The sequence below is a fragment of the Marmota monax genome, unplaced genomic scaffold, assembly GCF_021218885.2.
Source record: "Marmota monax isolate L192 unplaced genomic scaffold, Marmota_monax_Labrador192_F-V1.1 WCK01_AAM20220418_F8-fsc00048, whole genome shotgun sequence".
Lineage (NCBI taxonomy): Eukaryota > Metazoa > Chordata > Mammalia > Rodentia > Sciuridae > Marmota > Marmota monax.
The window spans coordinates 26,176-51,426 of NW_026694895.1; the positions used below are offsets into that span (position 1 = coordinate 26,176).

The 25,251-nt window shown below is 36.2% G+C and overlaps 1 protein-coding gene across 1 annotated transcript in view; it reads right to left on the reverse strand.

Annotated features, from left to right (window-relative positions):
• The window catches only part of LOC124080853 (plakophilin-4-like), a 169,564-nt gene that overhangs the window by 17,480 nt on the left and 126,833 nt on the right, over positions 1-25,251 (reverse strand). The window contains exon 3 of the mRNA XM_058573506.1: positions 1,235-1,347. Coding sequence (XP_058429489.1) covers positions 1,235-1,347 — 113 coding nt within the window. The remainder of the gene's footprint in view (positions 1-1,234; positions 1,348-25,251) is intronic.

The window sequence follows — 25,251 nt, forward strand, 5'->3', positions numbered from 1 at the left end:
TAAAATTCTATTTTTCTAAACAAAATTGGTCTATATTTTTGGGGAATATTATTGAGTTTGTGAATTTCCCTTTTGGGTGCTCAATATATAGATAACTTTTTAAAAATATTGAATAGAGTCAAAACTAATTTGTTTTGACAATTTTTACTTCCTTGATAAATTATTTAACTGGATATTATAAAGGTAGAATTAGAAATCTATAATTTGAAATTTTACACCTTGCTTATGATTTTTTTACTATAAAAACATACCTGAATTTTAAAAAAAGATCATAATTTTATATTTATTTCTAAAGGTTTTTATTGACTTTACTTGTACGCTCTGAGATGAAAAATTCATGTGAATATAATTTATCAGCCTTATGTCTAAAATTCATACCAACAATCACTGGAAAAGTGAAACTATAGACCACATTCTATTCAGCAAAAAGAGAATTGTCTATGACTAACAGGAGATGCTGAGAAGTAGAACCATTATGTGACTAAAAATAACTGAGAGACAAGTTATTATAGGCATACCCACCTAAGTATAAACATACCAAGCTCAAAAACACAAGTAATGAAGTATTTCATAGTAGGCTTTCTAGGAATATGTAACTAAGAAAGAAATCTATAGATAAGCAGCGATTTAACCCATTTGGAGTATATGGTATTTATTTTTATAATAATGATGTTCTTAGATAGCAGAAGAGGTCATTTATACAAAAATAATAATCATGATTAAATGTTCAAGTATATATTTATTTTGTATTTAGTATATCTGAATATACAGAATCATTTCATATAGTAATTTTACAGAGTTCCAGAAAAACTCAATTTAAAGGCATTTTTAAAAGTTGACTAAATCTTAATTTTTAGAAATATTTCTCAGTTTAAAAAAATCCATACCAGGTTTTCAAAATACCAGTCAATTAGCTTACCATATAGCTAGCAATTAACCAAGTAACACCCATCAACTGTAGTTATAGAGGAGAAATCAAATTTCTGAAGGAAGCATAGTTTCTTTTGCTACAGAAGCTTACCAATGCTATACATAGCACTTTAAGCATGGGGCTGAAGGGTAATCAATATTACAAGAGGATTCTCAAAATTAAAATGTATTGACAACTTTTGTGTCAAATTTAGGAAGGCAAGTTAACCGGGACATCGCTAACAGAATCATCTACTGCATGCAGGGCAACTTAGTAAGACATGTCACTTGAGAATACACAAAGATAGAGCCCTTGGCCCTGTACCTGGTGCTGGCGATGCTCGGTGATTCTGCTCCAAGCCTACATCTTTCTAGTTGACTGGCAACAATCTGCCTTTCCACTTCCAGTTCTCGGGTGAGTCGTTGAAACTGAAGCTCCTGTGAGTCAAGGAAATAAAAGGCATATAAGGTGATGAGGTTGGCTGCTCAGGCAGATACATGAATTGGCGTATGTCACAGGAAACACAGGAACGTACCCATAACATAAAGCTGTAGTGTGGCTCTTTGAAGTGCAAGCTTTGGATGGTTTAAATAATCTAATGATTTGTGGTTATTTTAAATTTAAAGGCAATAGAGTTGCAGCTTTTATTTGATGTTGGAAACGTATATTTTTATTTGCCTTTTTTGTTTGTGGTTCTAATCAGATCTTTAAAACAATATTTTCTGCTGCAGTGCCATATTAAATTTAATGTTTGCAGAGACCTTACTTGAAGTGTTTACATCAGAGGCACACCAACCAATAAAAGCTCTTCATCTTCAATGGCTAATTTTTATATCCCTTATACTGTACTGTATGTCAGCACAGCATTAAAAAAAAAATGTAAATCTCCAGGAAGAGAATCACTTTACCATGTTTGATACAAAGCCATTTAACTAAGGAAAAATATCCTTTCAATCCCACAGAAAAAATCTTGCTATATTTATCTACGACATAACCAAGAGAATTTTGCTACTTTCACAAATGCATTCATGTGCCATTGTGTGAAAGGAGAGAGGTGAGACAGAAAAGTGAAAAAGACTGGGCTATAACGTAGAATTCAAAATTGTACTAAGAAGCTAGAAAATTTGTCAAAAGAAATTATATTCTTCAATCTATGCTACATCATGAAGGTGAACGAGTTCTATTATAAGAGAAAGTGTTTTAACTTTGTCCTTTTCTTATTGTTAGTTCGATGGGATTTTAATAAATAGAAAGCATGTTATGCTATAAAACACCCAAAGATCAAATCAAATATATTTCAAAGGCTTTAAGCCACAAATAGCATCTTGAAGAATACCTCAAGAACCCCTGTGCCAATTAATGCTTTACAAGCTATTCAAAACAAATTGTTAAGTGGTTCAAATTTGACAATGATTGCTAGAGCAAAATACCAGGTAGGTGAACACTCAAATAAACCTAAAAACCAATCAGAAATAAAACTACCTAAAATATTATTTATGACTAGATATGAATGTTTGCATAAAAATTTAATTGACTTTATTGACTCTTTGTGGTATTAGGCACATGTGCAATTACTTGATAGCATTGGCTTTGTAAATTCCACAAGCTATTCTTAGAATGAGTTTTAATAAACAGTCCCTGAACTCCTTATCTGCTATTGAAAATCCTTTTCTAATGAACCCAATAGTGGAGGCATTTTAGAAAGGATATAGATGAGTAGTATTTAGCTCAATACTGCTATATAATATGATCATAATAGATAAGTGGGACAATGCCTGCCTCTGCCTAACAATACCTAGACTGCTGGCTGTTAATAAATGCTAAACAACAAAAGAACATATGGCTATAAACTGTACAATAGTCAGTAACCTAGTAGTATCATGCTTACCTGAAATAATTTCTTTGCTCTTAAATAGCATAGTTTTTGTGATACATTTCCATTCTTTCATTTATTTTATTCAATTACTTATTATGTACATCTTTTCCCACAAGAGTGGCTGCTTGTATCATACTGGGCCAAGAAGGACTGTGTGTAAATCCTCCTTAAGCTATCACATTATCTTTGTACCCTGGTTACTCTGTATTCTAGGACTGAGGGTGGGCATGTTACATCATTTTGGGATAGCCAGAAGTTACCATACCAGGGTAGGATGAAGGTATATTTCAAATAAGAACATAGGAAAAAAACAATTCAATTGTAGTAGATGTTATAAAATCATGTTTGTGGCTGCTTATGCTAATCTTTTCAACAACCATTTAAGGAAATGGTTGGGAGAATTTCTGCTTGAAGGCAGAGGTGGGACACAGTTTCCCATAATCCTTTTCCTCTGAAGCAGAGATAAGTAACTTTGGCTCTGTCTAGAAGATACACTCATGCCAGACTGTGACTCAGATGTCAGCTCAGAGACTGATTCCAGAAAACAGGAAGCTCCTTTTCTCTGTTCTGCCTCTTGCAGCATTCCCTATATTAGATCTCAAGGTCAAGTTCCTTACACAGAAATCACTTCCAAAGGTAGTGGAAGTTATCAGTTCTTTCCTTATCTGACCAAATTTGTGGCACAGATTTGGTTACTGTTCCTGGAAGTTAAATCTCAAGCCTTGTTCTCCAATAGAAGTGTTGGAATTTACTAATAACCACTTTTTTTTTTCCTTTTTTCCCCTTTTATCCTTAATTAGCCATGTCCACCTCTATTTCTTGCAAATAGGAACCTTGAATGACACCTATAGAAACTGTTTACACCTAATGAGTTGCTAGGCAAGCCTCTGTACTCATGCTGCATTTTCTATTTAAAATGAGCAATTCCTTTGACATTCTTATCAACTGAGTAAAGTTCACAATGTATCCCTCATAGAGCCCTTCAAAATGAATATCACTATGTCCTTACTTACTGTATGTCCACACTTGTCACAAGTAGGACTTCACTGAAGTGCCAAAAGCAGACTATCAGGAAGCTCTTAGGCATGGAAATACTACCTAAACCTGTGAATATTTACGTTAAACTTCACATTATATTTGTGGGCTTTGATGTAAAATGATGACTGCTGTCCCTACAGAATATAAGCTGAACACCCATGTGTGATTGGCACCAAGATGAATGAGTAGGATATAAATATTTGACAATTCTGTCTCTACTGGTTTCTTTGACTGATGAGGAAGACAGCATTACATAGTCACATAAAAACACATTTAACGATTTCCAAAATAACACTCATTAAGATGATTATGCAGAGATATCATCTATAAATTTTAAATTTTTATATTTTACCCTCTAAACATAGACTGTGACAGCTAATTCTGAAATCAGTATCTAAAACGGGGCATCTAAATTATAGGGGTATCTTATATTTGTTCTCTTCTGAGAAAAGCAAGGAAATTAATGTTAAAATTGCTTGCTAATGATTTAGTATATGACATTTTCTTCAGACCACATTCTTACAAAGAAGTGTCAAGGCTATTAATATGCTATAGGATTATAATCTACTCATATGTGCTATGAAACTCTCCTTTGTATTTACGACATATCTCTCAGGTTAATATAATGATAAATATTATTTGAGAGTGAAGGGAAAAAAGAAAACAAAACTTCACTTTCATGACAGACCCACCCAAGGAGCTCCAAGGACTTGCTGCCCCAGTTGCCAATACTTGGCCTGAGGCAGTTGGCTCCTTCAGGAATGCAAAGAATCCCCTTTCCCCAAGGGAATATCCTTCCTCCAGCACTAACTGAGGTAAGAATAGAAGATTAGTCTCAGGTAGCCCCAGGGTTTCCTGTAGGCATGGTAATGCTTTGCTAGCCTGGAGAGTATTTGATATTCTTCCCTGTCCAATCCTACTTTTCCATCCCCTTTCCTCCACAGGTGTTGATTCATGATAAATTTTGTGCACACAAAATTTTATCTCAATGAGAACCCAAGCTGTCTTGTGTTCTTTTTTTTTAAATTAAAGACAGAATTTTTCTCTTACTCCCACTCCCTGTTTTTAAATATTATGAGATATTTCAAGTATACAGAAAAGGTATAGACAATAGTACAATGAACTTTTCTGAAACTGAAATAACAAATAGCAAATCACCTCTAGCAAATCTTAATACTTTGCTATATTTGCTTCTGATTTCTTGAGAAATACAATATTACAATGTAATTTTAAAAAACAATGAGGTGGCTTGGTTGTTCTCTCCTGAATCCTAATCTTCTCTCTTCTTCCCTCCCCAGAAAATATCATTACTCTGAATTTGGTGTTTATTATACTCATGACTTTTTAAATATTACTACTATATACTTAGTCACACATGATATATAGCATTGTTTTTTATATTCACATTTTTTTGTAAATGGTAAACTGTTCACAGATTTGCAGATTGCTTTACTGCTATATGATTTTGAGATTTACCTATATCAATAATGTAGCTTTAGCATTGCTTAAAAGTATTCCATTTTATGATCATAGAACAATATATTTATGTTCTGCTCTTATAAACCTTTGGATTGTTTCCAATTGCTTATGCAATTATAAGCACTCTATAAAATAAACATTCTTATATAAACCATCTTGGGCACATAAGCCAGACTTCTCCAGAGTAGAGACCCAGAAATAGAATTACAGGGTTGAAATGTATGCACATCTTTAATTTTCCTTGATAATAGTTGTCAGATTACTTTTCAAAGTCTTGTACCAATTTATACTTCAGCTAGCCATGTAGCGGAGCTCCAATTTCTCCTCATTCTCATTCTCACTGACCTCAACTTACATTTGGAAGCTTAAAACTCCCTGCCCTTCTTTGTTTACAGTCTAACTTGCTTATGCTTTACTTTGTATTTCCTGATTGCCAACATCTTTTCTTAGGTTTATTGGTCATTTATGTTCACAGGTATCAAACTTTCAGAGGGAAATTTCTCCCTACTGCCAGAAATCCAGGCTTTTTCTAAACTTCAGTGAAAATGGTTTCTCATCACCTTTAAACTAATGTAGTTGTGTGAAGTTTTAGCCTCGGGTAAGGAATCTCAGTAGACTGTCCACCATTTGTAGCCCTGAGACACACATAGCACATAACCAGCCAAGGGCGTGCTCAAGATTATCTAGCTTTGGCAGGTGTCTCTAGGGTGAAAGCCAGGTTTACTGCTTACTTAGCTGAGGATTCTTACTCTCCTTTCAGTTTTGATTTCTCTAAATTCCTTTGTTTCTAGTTTAGCCCTGCTTTCAAAAAAATAAAATACAAATATTTTATTCCGTATGCTTAGTGTCATTTAGGGATAAAAGTACGTAGAAATACTGAATGTACAATATGGCTTTTTCATATTTTGATTTCTCTGAGCTGTATTCAGGGGACATTTCTCAGTATTTCCTTCAGTTCATTATTTCTCCATGTGCTGTTTGGAGTTTATCTCACTGTCCTTTTTTTTTTACCCCGCCCCACCTTCCTACCCTTCAAAGATGAGATTTTTCCATTTCTCAGACTTCTAGCTGGTGCTTTTCCTTATCCATTTTTCCTGCATGGTCATTTAGAATGAAATCTCTATTTTTCCACCTTGTTTTCCCCTCTAATTAAGGTTTACCGTTCCTAAACTTCCAGTTTCCTCTGTCTTAAATGAGGCCTTAAATAGGTGATTGCAGTATTTCTTTGAAATAGAAATACTAGGGATTCTGTACATCGAGGCACAAGGCTACTTACTGTCCCCTTCCTCTGGTTTCCTGAAGCATTAAGAATTAGGTAACTGAATTCCCATGTCCTTTGACTAGAGGTGACATCCTCCTGGCTCCTGGCTCCCTCCACTTGTTAGCACAAAGTTGTCTACAATATTCCTCACTGTCACTTTGCATTAAATAATTGTCCTCATTTTCAGCAAGATTGGTAATCATATTTCCTCTTACATTCTTGATATTAGTCAGCCATGTTCTTTTTCCTAACTGGCAAAGACCATTATTTTTCCAAATGTGCAAAAATTCATTATGCTTAAGATGAGAGCCATCCAGCTACAGATGCTCATCTGCATCACTACCACGTATTTACTTCAGTTAGTCTAACTGATTCATTAATTTAGGAATAGCTACAACAGTTACTGCTACTATGATGCCAACAACGAAGAAAAACAGCCGGCTCCAACTTTCTGTCCCCCCATTCACATTAATCCTCAGTTTTCTTCCAGGCTTTGTGGAGAGAGAGTCCTCTTCTTGTCTAAGGCTGGTCTTTCCATGCCTTCCTGCCTCACCAGGCTTTTGCTTTTCTCTCTTTTTAAAATCTTTAATATTTATTTTCATTTGATACTCAAATAAATCATTCTCATCCTTCCTTCCTTCCTCCCTCCCTCCCTCCCTTTCTTTCTTCTTTTTTGGAGATATAACCCAGGGCCTCTCACAAGTAGCCAAGTGCTGTACGACTGATCTTCATTCCCACCCCGAAATTATGTTCATTTAAAAACACACTTTCTTAATCTCAGGATTTTTCAATTTGTTTCCTTCTCACATGACCTATATTATCTCTTCTAATGATTTTTTTATATACTTTTATTTTATTTATTTATTTTCATATGGTGCTGAGGATTGAACTCAGTGACTCACATGTGTCAGGCAAGCGCTCTACCACCAAGCTATAACCCCAGCCCTCTTCTAATGATTTTTTAAAAAATTTAATTGGCTCTTTTTGAAAATATAGTACCATTCTAGTCATTGAAGTCACTGAAATTCTGGTTTCATATGCTTTTACATTTTTACTAATACAAATTAAAAATTTTTAGGAGAAAAGTACTGAGGACTGGTTATATTTAACAAAGAAAACTGACATAGTCATTATGTGATGGAATCAGTGGTTAAGAAAGTGTTGTTACTTCAACCATTGATTTAAAATATTATAAAAAATAAAATTTGCTTTTCTGCCTTATTACATTGAGAGTTTTATATCACTAAAGAATATGTTACCTTTTTAAGATTCAGGAGATTGGACAGGATATGTCCTGCTCTCATGACATCTTATGGCATTTACCTCTGTTTTCCACATTCAAAAGATGAGTACATTATATATCATGTCCAAATCTTCCAGGGTCTTGATCCAGGCAAGGGGAACTGTTTTTAAAATGAGCTGGTGATATACTCGGTGGTAGAGTGCTTACCTGATACGCATGGGGCTCTGAGTTTAATCCTCAGCACCAAAAACCCAACAAAACCCAAAACCAAACTACTAGGATAATCTCAAAAACATCCAAAATATCATCTCTAATCTCAGCAGAACTAAAACCAAAATAGCCATAATTACAGAGTCCTTAGCCTTCTTGGCATAAATACACCAGCTAGTCTTATAGAGTTGATCATATATACTGACCATTTATCATAATTTACTTAGTCATTGACAAACCATTATTATTTTTACTTGGTAGTCTGTAATCAAATACATAATTAATTGTAGGAATACTAGGCATAAAGTCTATCCCTCTATACTGACAAATTTCCTTTGTTTAAAGGAAATTCGAAGTCAAAAAAATTGAAAAGCTAATACTGCCTTTTTCATGGTACTGAGAACACCCATGGATGTTAATTGGTCTTCCCAAGGGAGAAAGGAATTCTAAGTCAAGTGGGTTCTGAAAGTGCTGCCCAGAAGTTCCCATTACCTTGGAGACTCACATTGACCCTAGCATATTATAAGTTCTGATTAATTTACCAGTAGGAAATCAGCTTACTTCTGTTAAACCCAGGACCTTCTTTGATTTGCTGAAACTTCGCACACTTTTTTTTCTTCAAAAAACAGTACTACTTCAAGAATATAACTTGGACAATATTGAAATTTGTTAGGGATGGCTGAACGGAAGATTACTATGAGGTACTATACATTAAAAATATTTTAAAATTGGATATTTAAAAATCAAAATGTTAACCACTTTTCTGAGACTGGATATTTACAAAGGGCAGGGCACTGTGAAGAGCTAACCTTCAAATGGAAACTGCCAATGTGGCACCGTGTTAAAGGCATGAGGAACACACACCTCGGCTGGATTAGCTGCCCAATGCTATGCCCATTGCTTCTTACATTTGAACTATACCTCTTCCACCTCCTAAGTTTTCTATTTCTCCATTGCAGCAGTTCTCAAAGTGGGATCTTGAGCCAGCTGCATCAGTACCACTTGTAAACTTCTGAGAGGGATGTGTTCCAGCAACCTGTGCTTCAAGACAATCAGGTTCTCCAGGAAATTCTCAACCATGCAAAAGTTTGAGATCCATTGTCCTAATGGAACACAATCCTTCTTTCAGTCAGATTCAAACGGCCAGTGTTCTTATCATTTCCTCCCTTTCTCATACTAAATTGTTCCCCAATTATGCAACTCTTCCTCTCTAGCACTGGTTGAATCCATTCCCTGCTTTGCCATTCCATCTGTCACTACCCTCATTCAGGTTCACATCAGCTTCAGACTATTGCCATGGTCCCCCTCTAAGTCTACTCCCCACCATGGTGGTGATGAGACATGCCTCTGCTTTCCTCATTTCTTCCAGATATATCTACAGAAGTATAATACTACTCATTGTTAAGACATCCTTTAGTAGGCTCCACGCTCTATACTAAGTGTTTCATATGAATTACTTTGTCATCTCCCACAGTCAGCCTGCAAGGTGTTAAAAGTTACCCTCTTTTCATTGAGAAATGATTTGACAATGGGGATTCAAAACTTGGCTCTGAAATAACCTCATTTTGACTCCTAATTCCATGGTGTTAAGGACTGTGCCCCTCCCACCACACACCACAGTAAAAGTCTAAAAAGTCATCCAGCCTATTTTAAGACTCTTCATATAGTCTGGACCTTAAAAAAAAATAAAAAAAATAAAATATATATATATTGGGGACTGAAGATGGCGGAGAGGGGAGTGCATTGCCCCCGTGTGCCGCGTCACTGTGTGGGAGAATGACGAATCAGGACTGCTAAAGGCTATCTTGTTAGGAATTTCCAGCAATAGTGGGGTGCTCCGGAACCTGGAGGAAGGATTTCCTTCGCACGAGGATCGGCTGCGGGGACTCAAACGCGAGAGATTTGTCGCACGGAGGGTAACACTGCTTATTCGCCAAATCGCGCCGCAGCTAGAGTCTGCAGCGCGCGCTGGGAAACGAGGAGATAGCGACGCAGGGATACAGCGCTGCAGTTTCTGCCAGCCGTGCAAGCGCCGTACTCATTGTTGAATTCTGGGTTCGAGACGGGGGAAGGAAGTGGTCCAATTCGGTTCTCCACACCGGTCAGACCACAGAGGAGGCCAGCGGCCACCATCTTGGAGAGCTGACGTCACCATCCCTGTTTTCGACTGACCGCAGCTCATTCAGCCATAGAACAGGTAATTTCAGGCTGCCATTCGCCTGCGGCTTGCAGACACATTACTCAGGCTCAGTGCTAGATGACCCGTGGAGACTGCTTCTTGGAGCCTGCTCTTATCGGAGCATACACCGAGCACAGAGCGGCTGAGTTCCGGCTCCCGGAACTGCTCTGGCCCAGGGCTAAGAAGCCCGCGGAAACTGCTTTTCGGTCCGGGTCCTGCTGAGTACTGTGGAGGTAAATACCAACCGAGCCTTCGTGGGCAGTGGCAACAGGACTGAGAAGGGGCCTGTGAGGGCCGGTCAGGACTCACCCGTTGCTTTGGTCACCTGGCAAAGGGAACGAAGTGCTGCCATTCCCATAGGATACCAACATGGCAGAGATCTGATGTCATCAGAAAGCGGCGGAGGAGAGAACTTAATCAATACCAGCAGCGACAGAAACAGTTGGTCTCCTGGTAGGGAGGGTGAGTCCCAGACACCCCAGTCTCTCTCGCTTTGTCTTCGAGCCAGAGGGGAGGAGCCAGGCCGCCGCCCGCGCCCGGAGCAGGCCCAGCGGCTCGGGCTCGCCGGCGTGGTGGTCGCGTGATCCGAATTGGAGAGGGGGCGGAGCGGAGCCGCCACCCGCGCCCGCAAGGTGGGCAGACCTGCGACCCAGTGGTACACGGGCGTGGTAGGAGGGGCAGGGCAGAGCCGCCGCCCGCGCCTGCAAGGTAAGCAGACCTGCGACAGACTGGCGGGTCAGGCCCAGCGGCCTGCCAGCGTGGTACACACGTCACCCCAACTGGAGTAGGGGCAGAGCAGAGCCGCCGCCCGTGCCTGCAGGGTAGGCAGACCTGCAACCGACCGGCGGATCAGGCCCGGTGGCCTGCCAGCGTGGTACACTCGTCACCCCAATTGGAGTAGGGGCAGAACAGAGCCGCCGCCCGCGCCCGGTACAGGCCGGCGTAGTAGTCACGACACCCCAATTGGAGTAAGGAGAGAGCAGAGCCGCCGCCCGCGCCTACAAGGTAGGCAGACCGCCGCCCGACCCTGCAAGGGAGACTTTTCAACTATACAAGAGCAATATAAATATATAGGGGGAAAAATTTTCAAAAACACAACAGTTTCACCAAGCAGAAAGAAACGCAAGCAGTATGAAAACACAAGGAAAGAAAGGACCACAAGCAATGCAGGTCAACTCAACTTTAGAAGAGGTAACAGCTGCAGCAGATGGAATGTCAGATAAAGAATTCAGGATATACATGCTTCAGATGATCTGGAGTCTCAAGGAAGACATTAGACAGCAAAATCAGACAATGAAAGATCACTTCGACAATGAATTACACAAACAAATCCAGGAAGCAAAGGATCAACTATACAGGGAGATAGAGGTTATAAAAAACAAACAAACAAATCCTAGAAATGCAGGAAGCAATGAACCAACTTAAAAACTCAATTGAGAATACTAATTGAGTAGAACACTTAGAAGATAGAACATCAGACAATGAAGACAAAGTATTTCAACTTGAAAAGAACATAGACAGCTCAGCAAGACTGTTAAGAAACCATGAGCAGAACATCCAAGAAATATGGGATAACATTAAGAGACCAAACTTAAGAGTCATTGGGATACAGGAAGGTACAGAACTCCAAACCAAAGGAATGAGCAATCTATTCAATGAAATAATACGAGAAAACTTCCCAGACGTGAAGAATGAGACAGAATCCCAAATCCTAGAAGCCTACAGGACGCCGAATGTGCAAAATCATAAGAGATCCACACCTAGACACATTATAATGAAGATGCCCAACATACAGAATAAGGAGAGAATTTTAAAAGCTACAAGAGAAAGGAAGCAGATTACATTTAGGGGTAAGCCAATCAGGATAACAGCTGATCTTTCAACACAGACTCTGAAAGCTAGAAGATCCTGGAATAACGTATTTCAAACACTGAAAGAAAATGGGTTCCAACCAAGAATTGTGTATCCAGCGAAATTAAGCTTCAGGATGGAAGATGAAATTAAAACCTTCCACAATAAACAAAAGTTAAAAGAATTTGCAGCTAGAAAACCATCTCTTGAAAACATCCTCGGCAAAACATTACAGGAAGAGGAAATGGAAAATAACAATGAAATCCAACAGTGGGAGGTAGGACAGTAAAGGGGGCGAAAATAATCAAAGAGGAAAACGAACCATGTTTAGTAACAGAAATAAACAAATATGGCTGGAAGAACAACCCATATCTCAATAATAACCCTAAATGTTAATGGCTTAAACTCACCAATTAAGAGAGACAGGCTAGTAGAATGGATCACAAAACAAGACCAACAATATGCTGCCTACAGGAGATGCATTTGATAGGAAAAGACATACATAGGCTGAAGGTGAAAGGTTGGGAAAAATCATATCACTCATATGGACTTCGGAAACAAGCAGGAGTGTCCATACTCATATCAAATAAAATAGATTTCAAGCCAAAGTTAATCAAAAGGGATAAAGAGGGACACTACATACTGCTTAAGGGAACCATACACCAACAAGACATAACAATCCTAAATATGTATGCCCCAAACAATGGTGCAGCTATGTTCATCAAACAAACTCTTCTCAAGTTCAAGAGTCTAATAGACCACCATACAATAATCATGGGAGACTTCAACACACCTCTCTCACCAATGGACAGATCTTCCAAACAAAAGTTGAATAAGGAAACTATAGAACTCAATAACACAATTAATAACCTAGACTTAATTGACATATATAGAATATACCACACAACATCAAGCAGTTACACTTTTTTCTCAGCAGCACATGGATCCTTCTCAAAAATAGATCATATATTATGTCACAGGGCAACTCTTAGACAATATAAAGGAGTAGAGATAATACCATGTATCCTATCTGATCATAATGGAATGAAAATGAAAATCAATGATAAAAAAGGAAGGAAAAAGCATACAGCACTTGGAGAATGAACAATAGGTTACTGAATGATCAATGGGTTATAGAAGACATCAAGGAGGAAATTAAAAAATTCTTAGAGATTAATGAAAACACAGACACAACATATTGGAATCTATGGGACACATTGAAAGCAGTTCTAAGAGGAAAATTCATTGCTTGGAGTTCATTCCTTAAAAAAAGAAAAAAACAACAAATAAATGATCTCATACTTCATCTCAAAATCCTAGAAAAAGAAGAGTAAAACAACAGCAAAAGAAGTAGAAGGCAAGAAATAATGAAAATCAGAGCTGAAATTAATGAAATCGAAACAAAAGAAACAATTGAAAAATTGACAAAACTAAAAGTTGGTTCTTTGAAAAAATAAACAAAATCGACAGACCCTTAGCCATGCTAGCGAAGAGAAGAAGAGAGAGAACTCAAATTACTAGCATACGGGATGAAAAAGGCAATATCACAACAGACACTTCAGAAATACAGGAGATAATCAAAAATTATTTTGAATCCTTATACTCCAATAAATTAGAAGATAGTGAAGGCATCGATAAATTTCTGAAGTCATATGATCTGCCCAGATTGAGTCAGGAGGATATAGACAACCTAAACAGACCAATATCAATCGAGGAAATAGAAGAAACCATCAAAAGACTACCAACTAAGAAAAGCCCAGGACCGGATGGGTATACAGCAGAGTTTTACAAAACCTTTAAAGAGGAACTAATACCAATACTTTTCAAGCTACTTCAGGAAATAGAAAAAGAGGGAGAACTTCCAAATTCATTCTACGAGGCCAACATCACCCTGATACCTAAACCAGACAAAGACACTTCAAAGAAAGAAAACTACAGACCAATATCTCTAATGAACCTAGATGCAAAAATCCTCAATAAAATTCTGGCGAATCGGATACAAAGGCACATCAAAAAAATTGTGCACCATGATCAAGAAGGATTCATCCCTGGCATGCAAGGCTGGTTCAATATACGGAAATCAATAAATGTTATTCACCACATCAATAGACTTAAAAATAAGAACCATATGATCATCTCGATAGATGCAGAAAAAGCATTCGACAAAGTACAGCATCCCTTTATGTTCAAAACTCTAGAAAAACTAGGGATAACAGGAACATACCTCAATATTGTAAAAGCAATCTATACTGAGCCTCAGGCTAGCATCATTCTGAATGGAGAAAAATTGAAGGCATTCCCTCTAAAATCTGGAACAAGACAGGGATGCCCTCTCTCTCCACTTCTCTTCAACATAGTTCTCGAAACACTGGCCAGAGCAATTAGACAGACAAAAGAAATTAAAGGCATAAAAATAGGAAAAGAAGAACTTAAATTATCACTATTTTCAGGTGACATGATTCTATACCTAGCAGACCCAAAAAGGTCTACAAAGAAACTATTAGAGCTAATAAATGAATTCAGCAAAGTGGCAGGATATAAAATCAACACGCATAAATCAAAGGCATTCCTGTATATCAGCGACAAATCCTCTGAAATGGAAACGAGGACAACCACTCCATTCACAATATCCTCAAAAAAAATAAAATACTTGGGAATCAACTTAACAAAAGAGGCGAAAGACTTATACAATGAAAACTACAGAACCCTAAAGAGCGAAATAGAAGAAGATCTTAGAAGATGGAAAAATATACCCTGTTCATGGATAGGCAGAACTAACATCATCAAAATGGCGATATTACCAAAAGTTCTCTATAGGTTTAATGCAATGCCAATCAAAATCCCAACGGCATTTCTTGTAGAAATAGAGAAAGCAATCATGAAATTCATATGGAAAAATAAAAGACCCCGAATAGCAAAAACAATGCTAAGCAGGAAGAGTTAATTCAAAATGGATCAAGGAGCTTGATATCAAATCAGAGACACGCCGTCTGATAGAAGAAAAAGTTGGCTACGATCTACGTACTGTGGGGTCGGGCTCCAAATTCCTCAATAGGACACCCATAGCACAAAAGTTAATAACTAGAATCAACAAATGGGACTTACTCAAACTAAAAAGTTTTTTCTCAGCAAAAGATACAATAAGAGAGGTAAATAGGGAGCCTACATCCTGGGAACAAATCTTTACTCCTCACACTTCAGATAGAGCCCTAATATCCAGAGTATACAAAGAACTCAAAAAATCAGACAATAAGATAACAAACAACCCAATCAACAAATGGGCCAAGGACCTGAACAAACACTTCTCAGAGGAGGACATACAGTCAATCAATAAGTACATGAAAAAAATGCTCACCATCTCTAGCTGTCAGAGAAATGCAAATCAAAACCACCCTAAGATACCATCTCACTCCAGTAAGATTGGCAGCCATTATGAAGTCAAACAACAACAAGTGCTGGCGAGGATGTGGGGAAAAGGGTACACTTGTACATTGCTGGTGGGACTGCAGATTGGTGCAGCCAATTTGGAAAGCAGTATGGAGATTTCTTGGAAAGCTGGGAATGGAGCCACCATTTGACCCAGCTATTCCCCTTCTTGGTCTATTCCCTAAAGACCTAAAAAGAGCATGCTACAGGGACACTGCTACATCGATGTTCATAGCAGCACAATTCACAATAGCAAGACTGTGGAACCAACCTAGATGCCCTTCAATAGACGAATGGATAAAAAAAATGTGGCATTTATACACAATGGAGTATTACTCTGCATTAAAAAATGACAAAATCATAGAATTTGCAGGGAAATGGATGGCATTAGAGCAGATTATGCTAAGTGAAGCTAGGAAATGGATGGCATTAGAGCAGATTATGCTAAGTGAAGCTAGCCAATCCCTAAAAAACAAATGCCAAATGTCTTCTTTGATATAAGGAGAGTAACTAAGAACAGAGTAGGGTTGAAGAGCAGGAGAAGAAGATTAACATTAAACAGGGATGAGAGGGGGGAGGGAAAGGGAGAGAGAAGGGAAATTTCATGGAAATGGAAGGAGACCCTCAGGGTTATACAAAAGTACATACAAGAGGAAGTGAGGGGAAAGGGAAAGATAATACAAGGGGGAGAAATGAATGACATTAGAGGGGGTATAGAGAGAAGAGGGGAGGGGAGGGGAGGGGAGGGGGGATAGTATTGGATAGGAAAGGCAGCAGAACACAACAGACACTAGTATGGCAATATGTAAATCAATGGATGTGTAACTGATGTGATTCTGCAATCTGTATATGGGGTAAAAATGGGAGTTCATAACCCACTTGAATCAAAGTGTGAAATATGATATGTCAGGAACTATGTAATGTTTTGAACAACCAACAATAATAAATTTAAAAAAAAAAAAATATATATATATATATATATATATTTATATTTATTTAGGTTTCTTTTCACTCCTGTTCATGTACTTATACTGAACTGTTTGCTGTTTCCTATATACGACATTCAAGGCTTTTCCTCATTTGTTCCATCCATGGGAAACATTACCTTCCTATGAATGAGTACCTATTTTTCAGATCTTAGGTAGAGTGCTCGCCCATGACATCAGCTCAATTTACTAAGTTGGATTTTTCTTAAAGAACAGAATCTGTATTTCAGTCATCTCAGTACCCATCTAATTCTCTGCAAAATGAAAAAAGAAAATCCTCTAAATTCATTCAAGATGACTTTTATGTACTGTTTTATTTAGTATGTCAGAAATCATTGTAAATATTTTTAAATGTATTGATTTGTAAGTTATTTTTATACAAAGACAGGGATAATATACTATGGATGATCTTTTTGAGGTTCTTAGAGCATTTCAAATGTAAGAATAATCATATCCTTAAAACACGGGTAAAGATCTGAGTGTGGTGATGCACACTTATAATCCTGTCACTCAGGAGGCTGAGGCAGGAGGATAGTGAGTTCAAAACTAGCTTCATCAACTTAGTAAGGCCCTAAGCAACTCAGTGAGACCAATAAAACATAAAAAGGCCATGTGGATCAGTGGTTAAGCGCCCCTGAGTTTAATCCCTAGTACAAAACAAATAAAACAAAAAACAAACAAACAAACAAAAAAGCCATAGGTAAATAAAATAAAAATCCATGGTATAAAAGCTATTTTTATTTAAAGTCATAGATGTGGAGGCAGAGCTAGGACTAGGTTGTGAGTTTCCCAACATTATGTTGACTGCTCTTTTAACAAATCAGCTCTATCAGAATTTCATATTATTCATGGTGGCATGGGCAAATTATTTTTTAAAAAATCAATGTGTGCATCATTCAGTGTCACTGTGGCTTCCTGCTGTTAACAGACTTACTCCCAGGCCACTGCCTCTCCTACTTCCCCATTGCTTTAACCTGTCTTCACCTGCCTCAATTTCTCAAATCTCTCAGGCATCATGTTCTGCCCATCAGAAAAAAGGAATCTTTCTGGTTTGACAAGCCATTTTTGAAATCTAAAAGTCTAATGATATTAATGATATTTCCAATTGTTGAAATAGCAATGTTGTCTTTTATTTACCTTTTTTTCCTAAAGAGTAAAATGTGTGCATATACGTGTGTTTGTATTATAAAAAATACACGAGTACATGTATGTAAATATAAACAATGCTAGCTAAATCTTCTGCTGGTGGAGGTTTTCATAATTTATTTTTAAAATTTCTTATATTTGGGGAAGTCCAAGTAGTGAAATAGAAAGGAAAAAGTCAATCAACAATGGCCATGAATACCTGGAATCAGTGTCTACTGCAGTTGTCAGTGACAACTATTGCTATCGTTTTCCATTATGACAGTATTTTGGTAGAATTAATGTCAAAAACATACTGATACTTTCTTTAAAATGAAATGCCTTGAATATTTGATTAACTATTACTTTAATCACATTAAGAAATTATGAAAAATAACAATGACAACATTAAAATTTATCTGGTTTTATATACTTCAAAATTATTATTAAGACCAATCATGCAAGCCACCTAATATTATATGTTTATTTGGGGGTTAATTGATTGCATAGTACATAATAAAAATGCACATAAGTCATTATTTGCTGAAATGGAAAACTAAGAAGAATAAGTGGCCAGTTTCCACTTCTATGTGAACTAGTTACTGCATGCACAGCAAAAAATATAAAAATGGTAAGCAAAACAAGGCCAAATTTAATCTTCCTTTATTCAACAGATCCAACAAATATCATTAGGAAATATGAGACTAGTTTGAAAAAATGATTTATTTAAGGTTTGACTAGTAACTTTATAAAATATAACTTTATGAAATATAATATGAAAGAAAATGAATCTAGTAGAGAAACAAATCTACTATATGAATTAGAGCTTAGGCAGACTTTTCCTATGACTATACTAGGTTTGCTTTTATGATTGTTATGTTCTGCAGATATTTTAGGCTAAAGTGTGTGTCATTTGTATGAGTGTTATTAGAATTAGAATGCACATTGACTAGTTGTACCTTAGTCAATCAAATGGTTCCTTGTGAATTCTTGCTACCTGGCTCAAGCAGTGTCAGAATTATTTTTTTAAAATCTTCTTAACCTTTTAATTTTTCATTTTGTATGTATGGTTTCAATAACATTATAATTTCTCTCTAATCTTCCAGAATTAGCCTAGGCTTCTTGAGAAATAAGGTTAAGATCAATATACTATTGATAACCATAAGCTATTCATATTTAGCCCACAAAGACCAATAAGGCTTTAGGATAGAGCTAAGGCATATTTAGCTACAGGCTGAGTCCAAGGTCAATACATCCATATCCAGAATGATGGCTATTTCGGCCTTGGGGTCTACAGGTGCTCTAATACTGGTGTTTCCATATTTGATGTTCCTCTGTTTCTCTGATCTCCTGCTTTCTCCTTGAATATTTGGCTTCTTCCATTTGTTAGCCATATATAAAAGCAATTTTAACTTAATCTTTGTTACCTTTATTGAGTATCTATATATTCTCTAGTTAAACTAAAAAAACGAGACAAGTTTGGGCTGTGGGTGTCACAGTAGTAGAGTACTCAGAAAATCTGACTCACTGTGTTCAATCCCTGACAACATTCCCTCCAAATAAATAAATAAATAGACAAATAATGCTGCTTTTTACTTGTGTAATGTCTACAGGGATCACAATAAGGGAGAAAAAAGGAGACACAGAACTCTTAAAATAAGAAGTACCACATTTGAATATATTCTAGTTTAATTTACTTGTCTGAAAGAATTTTTAAAATTATATTGAGATTGTTTTCTTACATAAAATAAATGCTTACTTATAAAGAAATATATTTGTCTCATGTTTGGAACAGGTACAATTTGATGTCAAATGTCTCTTTTCTTTCTTGTTAAGTCATAAAATTAATAACAATGCTGAATAAAATGCCTACTGTGGGTTAGGCACTCTCTCTATATTTCCTCTATTCTTAAAAAGCACAGGCCATTTTTGAGTGGAGAAATTCTAGCGTGAGGTTAGAAGAGGCAAAATAAATGACTCGCTCAACTTTACATAATTAGCAAGTAAGGAACTAGGACTGAAATACTAAATTCTCACCCTTTCTATTATAAGAAGATAAAAAATTAAGGTTGTTTCATGTTCTGTTCCTGAAGTTTACATTTAGAACTATGATTGACTTTATTACCTCAAAACTTTCTTCCCAAATCAAATTAACTCCCGGAATTTAATATGAGGTAAAGAGCAGATCAAGTATACAATGGATCTTACTAATGACAAACGTGAAAGTGCATTTACTGGGAAAAGAACTGCTGGTATAACAACTGAAAACAAAGCTAGTTTACAACTTTGAACCACACACAGACATACATATGCAATGTTTATATAATGTGCAAAGTATATAATGAATGTAAAAACAAAAATACAAATTTATACAAAGATGACCTAGAAGAATATTTTTATAACCTTGGATTGATAGAGACCCTCTTAAAATAAAACCCAAAATCATATGGGGAAAGAGGCATATTTAACTATATAAAAATAAAACTTCATGGGCTAGAGTTGTAACTCAGTGAGAGCACTTGTCTGGCATGTGTGAGGCCCTGGGTTTGATTCTCAACACCAATAAATATTTTTATTTATTTTTTATTAAAAAAAGATCCATTGACAACTAAAAAATATTTTTAAAAAAACCCTTCATATCCAGAATATCATATAAATAAAGTCAAATGAGGAGTGGGAGCAAGATTGCTCAGTTGTGGAGTGCTTGCCTGGCATGCATGTGACTCAGCATTCAATGCCTAGCACTGACAAAAACCAAAACAAAACAAAACAAAAAAATAGACAAACTCCCAAAAGAACAACAATGACAACAAAATCAAATGACAGAGAGACAAATATGGGCACTGACAGTTCACTGGACTGTGATTGGTTATATTTACCATAACATTTATCCAGTAATATCTATTAAAATTAAAAATACCTATTCCCCATGACCTTGTTATCCTACTTTGGATATCTAGTCTTACAAAGATAAAAGTAATGGTATGCATAAAGTATTCACTTGGCAATATTCTAACTGTGGCATCTCCATACTAGAGTTATTTTAAAAAATGAAATGAATTTAACCTTTATCTGTTGCCTCAAAAGTTCTCTTATTCAATGAAAAGGCCAATTGAGGAGCTGAATAAAACAACAAAGTGAAAAACAGCAAACCTGTATAAATTTGTTTGAGCATGGAGGAAACCAGTATAGGAGACAGACTGTAAGACTGGTTACCCTAGGGGGCAGAAAAATGAAAAAATGAAGACATTATTTATATTTTTATATTATAATATTTAACTGTTTCAACTGTTGCAACTACCATAAGGTAGTCTTTAATTAAAATGATATTCCAAAAATCAGAAAGAAAGAATGAAATAAAGTATTATTTGCATCTGTCAGGATAAATCCTGTTTGGGAAAAAGACCAATTCTTGAAAAAAGTAGTCTGAGAGAGAACTGAGAGAAAAACTGATACTTTTGCCTTTTTGAAGGTATTAAAGCATTAAAGTACCCTAATGTGGTTCTATAATGTTCAAACTTTTAATGGCTCATTCTAACAACTAATAACACTTGCCAGATTTAAAAGTATATCACAGGTGACCACAGGAAGAAAGGCTGCAGTCTTAAAAATATTAATAAAACCTGCCAGGTATAGTGGTGCACACCTGTAATCCCAGCTACTTGGGAAGCTGAGGCAGAAGGATCACAAATTTAAGGTCAGCCTGGGCAATTTGGTGAGACTCAGTCTTAAAATAAAATAAAAAGGGTTGGTGTATAATAGTGGTAGGGTGCTTGCTTAGCACATGCAAGGCTCTTGGTTACATTTTCTGTATTGAAAAACACACACACACACACACACACACACACTATGCTTACTGGGTTCTGTGAGCCAACCCTTACTTATTGGCTCATCAGTTCCAATGCTGAGGAAGTTACATACTTGGAAAAGTACATAAAGCCAATCACATGAAATAGGAAATAACTTAATGTCCATCAATTAGAAACTCAAATATAGTGTATATATCTATGTGACAGGACTCCATATAATTGCTAGAAGAATTGAAGTAAATCTATATGAGCTGATATGAAATAATATTCAAGATTATGCTGAAAAATAAAGCCAGGCAATTAGTTTCAAAAAGACTGACATATGCTGCAGTATGTTAAAAAAAAAAAAAAAAATTCTTGATGTATATGGAAAAATTTTAATTTTGTAAAGGTTTTAACTTTGAGAAAAGGGCCTGGGTATTTGTATAATAGATTACTTTTTATTTTATACTTCTTTGTGGATATTTCAATTTGCCCATATTGGGCAATTTTTTGTCACCAATTTTTTTGTAAATACATTAGAATGATTTGTTTGTTCCTGTAAAACCACAGTAGGACTCCAACTTCTACTATTATTTAAATGCTCCAATTCTGACCAATTGAAGAAAAGAATGTTGTATGAATTAATTTTCATGAAGGATGTAAAATATTTAATAGTAATAAATATCTTATCTGAAAGCATATGTTGCCTAATAGACTGAATGACTTAATAGACTATACTGCATATATTTCTCTTGGAACTCGACAGGATGATCTAATAAAGAATTAATATCTTCAGAATAATGCTTTTAAGCTTATTCTTGTTTTAATTAATTTTCTTTTATGAAATGCTTAAAAGAAGAAAAGAAAAACATTAATGTTATGTAAAAAATCAAACATGGAAAAGGACCCACTTAACCTTAAGTTTTACATTATGTTAGGACTAAATCTCTTAGATACTAAAATCACATGGTAACATTTTCATTTGGTAAACTAATAAGAGTTTGAAAGGGTAGGCATTCTATTATCATATAGAATTTTGATTAGGTACTTACAGTAGACAAGATTTTTTAAAGTAGTAACTTAAGATATGTTAATTTTCACTGGGCTAAAATATACAATAATATAAAATTTAGCAGTTTAACCATTTTTAGGTTCACTGGCATTAAATGCATTCACACTGTGGTGAAACTATCATCACTATCAATCTCCTGAACTTTTTCATCTTCCCAACTGGAACTTCATATTCATTATTCTAATTTCCCCCTCCACCCAGTCCCTGGCAAAGACTATTCTATTTTCTGTCTATATGAATTTGAGTACTCTAAGTAGCATACACAAATGATAAATACAGTATCTGTCCTTTTGGGATTGGCCTATTTCACTCCTTAAAAGTTCATTCATATTATAGCATTTGAAAGTTTTCTTCCTTATTAAGGATAAATAATATTTCATTGTACATACGTACCACATTTTTTTTTCCTTTACCCATTTATCTAGCAATAGGTACTTGGGTGGCTTCTATGCATATTTTTAAAAACCTAAAACTTTATATAAAATTTAAGCCAATTGTGCAACAAATATATCTTGGAATTCAACTTTCTGTCTAGCTTTTCCTCTTGGCTTCTTTCTTTGTTGAGACAGAATAAACTTCCATAGAATTCAGCAGTGACAGATCTCACGTGTCAGGAAAAAATGAGTAATTTCACTTTCCCTTTTGTAACTTAAAAGACTGAGTTGATTACACATTCATTCATTCATTTATTTCAAATTGGAGTGTTTATATGGGCCAGGCAAAGTGGTAGAGACAGGAGATAGACAAAGGAAAGGAAGGAGGAGAGACTGAGGAACACCAGTGTATGAATGCCATCATCTGAGCAAAGTGCAATGAGTGTAACCCTGGAAGTTTACTTGGGGGCCCTGGGAGCAAAGTGGTCTAAAGCTGATATGAAGTTTCTCCTTGAAACTGTGAAGAACTAAATTAAAATATTAAAGCTGAAAGGTCAAATATATTTCCATTTTAAGAGGCCAAATAAAATTAAATGCCTAAAAAGTTGGTAAACCTGAGAAATTGTATGGTGTTGATGAGACTGCATGGCCTGGCCTCCATTTCCTCACTGGTGTACAGCAAACAACATCTGTCTCAACTGCTGTTAGAACCATCATGACACCTAAGGTATAGAACTGTCAACTCCTATACAGAACTTCTAATCATAGGTTCCTTTTCTAGTATTCTAGAGTAGGGGTTAGCAAACACTTTCTGTAAAAGGCTAGTTAGAAAGTAGATATTTTAGGCTTTGTGGATGATAAGTCTCTGTCACAACTAATCACCTTTGTCCTGGGAGTGCCAAAGTAGGCATAGGTAGTCACATAAATGAATACCTATGGCTGTGCTCCAATAAGATTTTATTTAGGGCTAATAAAATTGGAATTCCACCTAATTTTCTGATGTTACCCAACACCTGAAAAATTCTTTTTTTTTGATTATTTTAAGGTATTAAAAATGCACAAAACACTCCTTATTTGTAGGCCATAAAAACAAGTAATCTTAGTTTGCCATATTTAGTTTGCCAACACCTGTTCAAGAGTTTAAAAGGCTGTTTAACACTTAGGAGCATATAATATGAGATAGACTAGAAGAAAAAAATGGAAGGGTTACGGGAATCTACGACCAACCTGGATCTCAATCTAGTCTCTGTCACTTACTAGCTGTAAAACATTGCACAAGTCACTTTAACATCTGTAAACCCCAGTTCAGTTGTCTGTAAAATGAAATAATAAAAGAGGAGCTGTCGTGAAGGTGTGATTAAAATGTTAAATGCTGTATAAACTCTGAAGGTGTTTTAAAAGACTTAGGCATTAGAAAGTAAACAATAATTTAAAAATATTTCCCTTAAGAAGTTTACTTGTCAAAATTTAGGGACAGATTTTCAATTTTTGAGCAGAGGGGAAAAAAAGTGAAGTAACTTGTATTATAATGTCTTATGTTCCATTTTTACTAATATTGTAGCATTCTACAATGTTATTATACCACTCAGTTAATCATTTACCTCTTTCATCTTCTGGTGATATTGTTTTCAATGGCCCTACTTTTGCCATTATTTTTGTTGTTGTTATTGTTCTCTCCTCTTTATCCTCATATAAAGAGAATTCAATTTTATACATGAATTCACAAGAAGAAAGTAGTGGCTGGAGCACCATTCAAGACAAATGTGTGAAAGCAGAATGGTTGCTTCTTGTACTGCCATGACCCTGGATTTTCAATTTTTAAGCTCCAAAACAAGTAATCTGTATAAAATTATGGGCTCTCATGACCCTCACCAAAGTTTAAACACGTGATTTCTTTATATAGCCAACTTGAGGATATCAACATATCAATGCCAATCAGCAGTGGAGGGACGGTGGATAAATCTGTAAGCTTTTCTTCTAATATTTGGATACTGACTTAAGGCAATCCAAAGCCTTTATTCAATATTTCCCATCATATTACTCAGAAATTCCTTCCTATGTCTATTTTGTGAAATAGTAAAACACACACACAAAAACATTTTGCCTTTTATCCCCAAAGTTACTCTGGCAAATAGTGTTCATGCTGACAACTCATATCACCAGGTAACAGTCAGGAAAAGGTCAACCTGATATTCATGACCACCTCTCCTTGAAGCAGGAGGCAAATATGGCAAGAGATGCTACCTCTGAACCAAATGTCTGGTCAAGTTCTCAGCAGAGAAGTAGGTTCAGTCAGGGCTGCTTTGCAAGGCCCAAGGCTCATGTAAGCAGAGGCGCCAGCACACTGCAGCTTTAGCTCCTGGGACCATGCTTCCTGGGTTCTGTGAACATAGAGAAGATTGGGTCCATGGAATAAAAGGACAACACAGTTTA